The sequence below is a fragment of the Leptonychotes weddellii genome, chromosome 14 (genome assembly GCF_054177405.1).
Source record: "Leptonychotes weddellii isolate Sample4059 chromosome 14, ASM5417740v2, whole genome shotgun sequence".
Lineage (NCBI taxonomy): Eukaryota > Metazoa > Chordata > Mammalia > Carnivora > Phocidae > Leptonychotes > Leptonychotes weddellii.
This window is the reverse complement of record NC_138382.1, coordinates 6,998,734-7,005,000: the sequence shown is the minus strand read 5'-3', so window position 1 is coordinate 7,005,000 and position 6,267 is coordinate 6,998,734. Positions and strand designations below refer to the sequence as shown.

At 39.8% G+C, this 6,267-nt stretch overlaps 1 protein-coding gene across 2 annotated transcripts in view; it reads right to left on the bottom strand.

Annotated features, from left to right (window-relative positions):
- The window catches only part of LOC102732378 (histone-arginine methyltransferase CARM1-like), a 218,199-nt gene that overhangs the window by 39,209 nt on the left and 172,723 nt on the right, over window positions 1–6,267 (bottom strand). For both annotated transcript variants that reach the window (XM_081802795.1, XM_081802796.1), the window contains exon 6: window positions 2,214–2,391. In XM_081802795.1, the coding sequence (XP_081658921.1) occupies window positions 2,214–2,391 (178 nt within the window). The remainder of the gene's footprint in view (window positions 1–2,213; window positions 2,392–6,267) is intronic.

The window sequence follows — 6,267 nt, the reverse complement described above, 5'->3', positions numbered from 1 at the left end:
GCACCTCGGCTCTTTCCACAGTTTGGCTATTGCGGACATTGCTGCTATGAACATTGGGGTGCATATGGCCCTTCTTTTCACTACATCTGTGTCTTTGGGGCAAATACCCAGGAGTGCCATTGCTGGGTCATAGGGTAGCTCTATTTTTAAATTTTTGAGGAACCTCCACACTGTTTTCCAAAGTGGCTGTACCAACTTGCATTCCCACCAACAGTGTGAGAGGGTTCCCCTTTCTCCACAACCTCTCCAACATTTGTTGTCTCTTGCCTTGTCAATTTTTGCCATTCTAACTGGTGTAAGGTGGTATCTCAGTGTGGTTTTGATTTGAATTTCCCTGATGGCTAATGATGATGAAAACTTTTTCATGTGTCTGTTAGCCATTTGTAGGTCTTCTTCAGAGAAGTGTCTGTTCATGTCTTCTGCCCATTTTTTGAGAGGACTGGGAGCCCTGCTGAGGGGCACACAACCCAGGACACTGCAGTTTATAGCAGCACGGACAGAAACGGAGACGGTGTGGCCTGGAGAGCTCACTGAAGAACAGACTGCGATCTCTCTGCTCTGAGGCAGAGGGTTGGAAATGATCTCTTCTGCTTTGACTCTCGGAAGAAGCCTCCAGAGAACAAAAGCCCCAAAAAACCGGTTCCCACTGAGCCCATCACCCCCCCACAGGGGACAGGGCAACTCTGCCCAAACAGGGTTGCCTGAGTAACAGCGCAGCAGGGCCCTCCCCGCCGAAGACAGGCTGGGAGAACAAGAGGCCGACAACCTTAAGGTCCATATAAAACGGGTGCATCTCGCTTGGGTTGTGGTCAATAATTTGGACTCTGTACATTCCCTCAACCACCCCTCAACAGAATGACTAGGAGGAGGAACCCCCAAAATAGGAAAGACTCAGAGACTGACTTCTGCCACAGATTTACAAATGGATATGGATATAACCAAGATGTCAGAGATGGACTTCAGGGTAACAGTTATGAAGACGATAGCTAGAATGGAGAAATCGATTAATGGTAACACAGTCTCTAAGGGCAGAAATGAAAGCTGAACTGGCAGAACTTAAAAATGCTATCAATGAGATCCAATTTAATCTAGATAATCTAACAGCTAGGGTAAGTGAGGCGGGAGCTGCCACTTTTAAAACTGGTCAGTTACTTTCTATGCTTTAGTTAAAAAAACATTCTGTGAAAATGTGTCCACTTTCTCTAGTAAATAGCGGAAAGGCAGGCTGTGTGTGCAGGAGTCGTGAGTGTGGGCTTCAGGGTCAGACACACCTGGGTTCGAATCCCTGCTCTGTCATTTACCAGAGGTGTGTCCTTGCCAAGTTGCTCTCTCCCACTGTGCCTCAATTTGCTCTTCATAAATTGGGAATGGGAATCGTGCCTCCCAGGAAGCCAGGTCTCAATCTTGGTACTGTTGACGTTTGGGATTGTTAGTTAACTCTTCGATGGGGTGGGGGTCTGTCCTGTACCCCAAAGGACGTTTAGCAGCATATGTGGCTTCTCCCACTGGATGACAATACCACCCCTCACCCAGCTGTGACAATCCAAAATGTCTCCAGACACTGCCAAACGTCCCCTGTGGAAGAAGTGTAAAATCACCAAGAACCTCAGCACTGACCTTTCAAATACATTAAAAACCTCCATCATTCACCCTTGGGAAGGTTTTCATAAATTAATGCATGCAGATTGATTAGCACATGTAGACACTTGATAAGCACAAAAAGAATACTGGATTTTATACTATTATCTCAATTGTATGTACTGATCATAGGGAAAGGGAGACACAGTAGGAGAAGAATATGTCAGAAAGAACAAATAGACCTCAGAGTTTCTCACATTATAGAAAGCCAACACTTAAAGGGGCTTTAGAGATCATTTTTAAAATACAGATGAGAAAACCAAAGTCAAAAGGTCAAGTGGTAGGCGAAGTTCATTAAGGAAGATGGTGAAGGAAACAGGATAGAAACACATAGCTCTGAACTGGTCCTCTGTACCATATTTAATACCATGCAGCATGCTACCTACCACCTATGGCTTTATGGCTGGAGACTAGCTCATCTCTTGTGGAAGATTAAGATGAGAAAAAAAAAAAAACTGGTATAATAGAAATGCCCTCTCCTCCTTTCCGTCCAAAATTAAATATGGGGTAAAGAGGAGGGCAAACTCTTATGGCACTGTCAGCTTCTATTCTGAACCAGGAATTGGCCAACTCACCGTTTGCTTTCAGCCATTTTTTGGAATGAAGGTAACTCTCCAGCATCCTTTCATTAAACAGCATGTAACCCATCGGTTCAGAAATGATCACATCCACAGCCTCAGGAAGAGAGATGTCTTCAATTTTCCCTGGCACAACAATGATCTTGTCGGAAAGGTGGTTATTTTTCACCAGCATCTGAAGAAGATAAAACAGGGGGCTAGGACTGTTACACAGACTTTTACAAAAAAATAAGTTTTACAGATTAAGGGTTGACATAGTGATAGGGATGAGAGGGAGGTGACAGATCTGTGTCTATAAAATGCTTTAAATTTATTTTTCTTTTTGTACACATATTTCATGTTGACTATACATAACTTAGAAGATACACATATAAAAGAAATAAAAACACCTATAACTGTACCACCTACAAATAATAACTATATTAATGTATTTGATGTATACCCTATATTTGATGTATACTCCTCCAGACTCTTTACACAAACACACACGTGTGTGTGGATGTGGGTGAGTGAGTCTGTATTGTCTGTGCATGTGTGTATATATATGTGCATGTACCTTTGGGGAACTGTTTTTTAATTAACGGTTTTAGTTTATTTCCCATCATTCTACCTGGAATGAAGATGCCAAAAAGCACTGTACAATAATCTTGCACAAATTAATGATCCTGATCCTCATTAAATTATCCTTTGGTCTTCTGATTCCAAAAATAAATAATAGTATGTTCATTAACCTTTCTTTAGAAGCATATTTTACAGTTATGTACTCATTTTTCTTTGATGTCCTCTGCATTCTATTTAATAACTTTGAATTCCCTTAAAACTGGGACCTTGAAGAGATATGTATTTATTATATTTCTAATATATTTCTTCTTAATGCCAAATATGACAAAGAAATTGCATTATTACATTTATGTCTTTCTACTGCCTGAAAAACATATTTCCTAATAAACATCTTGAACGCACCAGCATAAATATATACAGCACACTACTGTTCAAGTTGTGACTCCCTGAGACTCTTAGATGTTTGCTCATTGTATTTATACACAGAGACCTTCCATTTTGCACTTTCATAACTTGATCCCTTTCTTCATCATAAATGCAGCATATCATGCATTTGTCATGAGTCAGTTGTATCTTTTCCATTTCTGATCACTTCTTCACAGAGCTAGGGTACCTTCCACCTTGAGCCTCTCCTTCTAGGGTGCTGCTCACCAACATATGCCCCATAAGCCTATACTTTTTAAAAAAAGAAATGAATCAGGGCACCTGGGTGGCTCAGTTGGTTAAGCGACTGCCTTCGGCTCAGGTCATGATCCTGGAGTCCCGGGATCGAGTCCCACATCAGGCTCCCTGCTCGGCGGGGAGTCTGCTTCTCCCTCTGACCCTCCTCCCTCTCATGCTCTCTGTCTCTCATTCTCTCTCTCTCAAATAAATAAATAAAATCTTTAAAAAATATAAAAAAATAAAAAAATAAAAAAATAAATGAATTAATCTCTGATCTAAGGAAAAACAATGGAAGAATACTGTTTGAACATGTCATGCACTGTCAACCTTGACCCATGCCCAAAGACTCTCGGAATTCCGCTCTATCATCTTTCCGCACATGGAGGTCTAGTTCATAGGGCTTGTGGGGTTCTCCCCTGTGGAGACAAAGACTAAAGGTTAAAGTTTTTGGCACCCTGCTCTTCTCTGCATATTCTCTTTTCAGGAGGATCCACTCATTTGCATAGCTCTACTGGGGCTCCAATGTAGATGAGCACCCAAACTACATCCTTAGGTTCTGTCTTACCTGAGCTCCATCATCACTGGACATTTCCACCACCATGCTTTGTCATCTCAATATCAACAAGTAAAGATCCTGCCTCAGATTCTTCTTGAAAACTAACCATTCCTCTAGGCCTTCTTAAAACTTCTATAGAATCTTGTATTTCCTTGATACTGTTTTGATCACAAATACGATAATCCTCAATATCCTGGGAGCACAGTTGTTTCCCACAGACAATTAGTAACTATGTTTTCTTATTTCTACCTTCCAGATATGTCTCATTTCCACCTTTTGCTTGCTGCCTGCATCAACTTGTCCAGTTCTTAATAGCTTCAAATATGGAATTTAAAAATAGCACTTATATAATTAAAAGAATAATAGTAGTTCCTACTTCATAGGCCTGCTTGAGGATAAAACAAGATGAAGTATATTAAGAGCTATGTAAGTTAAAATTATTATTGTCTATTATTTTTATTAAAGAACACTAAATACTAAAAAAGGGAAATGCAGATGAGCAAAAACATGAAAATAAAGATCATTTGTATTGCCCTATCCAAATGTAGGGAAAGTATATTCCTTAGCAGACATGTGAGTATATCTCTGTTTATAAAAATGTGTAATATTTTGTTTGACAGCTTGAGATATTTGACCTGGGGGTTCAGGCCACAGTAGATCCTGACTAGCTCCCATGGGGACAAAGGGCATTGGTATCTCAGTCCTGGCATACCTCTTGGGAAGTTCTGTGTTAAATACTATTCCATAAAGTTTTTTACAACACAATTTCTACCAGCTATATGGTATTTCATAAAAATACCTTGATTCATTTAATCAACACCATGTTACTGGACATTCAGGTTATATTAAAGTTTCCATTATGACAATAGTGCATTGACAAATAATGAAGTTAAATATGGAAACATACTTCCATGCTTCCTTCAAATTTAGAGTATGGAAATTTTAAACATTTCCGATACACATTGCTCCATTACCTGCCACAAAGGTATTCCACTTCTAGATTTTAAGCCCTTTCTAAATTCTGCTTGTGGGGTATGAGACTATCCACAGGTCAGTATATAAAACTGCCTCATCCCCTTGGACCAGAATGCTAGAAGGGGAGCTTTTCTAAGTTTTGCTGGAGGGACCAATATGAAATGATATCCAAGTGAACATGATATTACTCTATATGGCTAATTTACAGAAAATAATCCTAGGCTACTGAACCCTCAGGAACCTCAGAGATATAACAAGGCTTTAGAGAAGATTGTATGAGCTGTCAGAAGGGCAATTTGGGATTCAAAGGAAAGAATTTTGAGCCTCATTATTTTCACTGGCAAAGAAGGAAATACCATGTTTATGGAAGTGGGCAAACAGGCCTGGCTGTAAGTCACTGCATCATGTGACTTCATTTACTGCGGGCCAGATTCAAAGAACACCAGATCAGGAATCTGAAGATACGAATTCTAGTTCTGCCTTTACCACCAAAAAGCTGTGTGACCTTGGGAAAGTCACTTAAAACCTATAAATTCTGGTCTGCCTCCTTGCAAAATTAAAGTTTAAAACTGGAGTTGTTCTCAGGCTCCTTCGAGAGCTAACATTTTATGACTGGAAGAAAGCCAAATTTCCCCTAATATATTGCTGGAGTCCACAAACATAAGAGCTTCATGATCAAATAATTTTGAAACTTCTCTATAATATATATCCCTCTTACAATTCAGAATCCATTAGCATATTAATTGCTTTGAAGAATTTTGCAGAAAAGAAAACTTTAACTTGGTTAAATCAAAGACGTGCGATCTTATTTGGTTACTTTGCAGTTCTTTTTTTTCACTGAGCATTTATTTATCTCCTGCAAATCAATCTTTGGGAAACAAGGAAAGGAGTTTATTTGATAATCGTAAGTTCGAATACAATTCTTTGACAAAGATGTCTGAAAACAGGACATATACTCAACCAATAATAGCTCTAAGCCATGAGAATAGCTAATTCTGGATATCAGACACACTCTATTCTTTGAGTCAATGTTGCTGCCTTCCTTCACTTTTAGTTTATAACATTCTCGGTACAGATAGTTTTGTGCTAGCCTGTCACTTCATACACCATTGTTCCAAAACTGAAACTCTCTAGAACGATCCTTTCCAGGAAAAAAATGAGCCTCAATACATCCCTCTAAGTGCTGAAAAAGGCCGCTAACTCAGAGGAGGGCTCCATCACCCACCATGTTCACTGCTGTACAGATTTTCCCTGTGTGACCTGGTCCTTCTCTGAGAGTTCAGGAAAGAGGGAGGC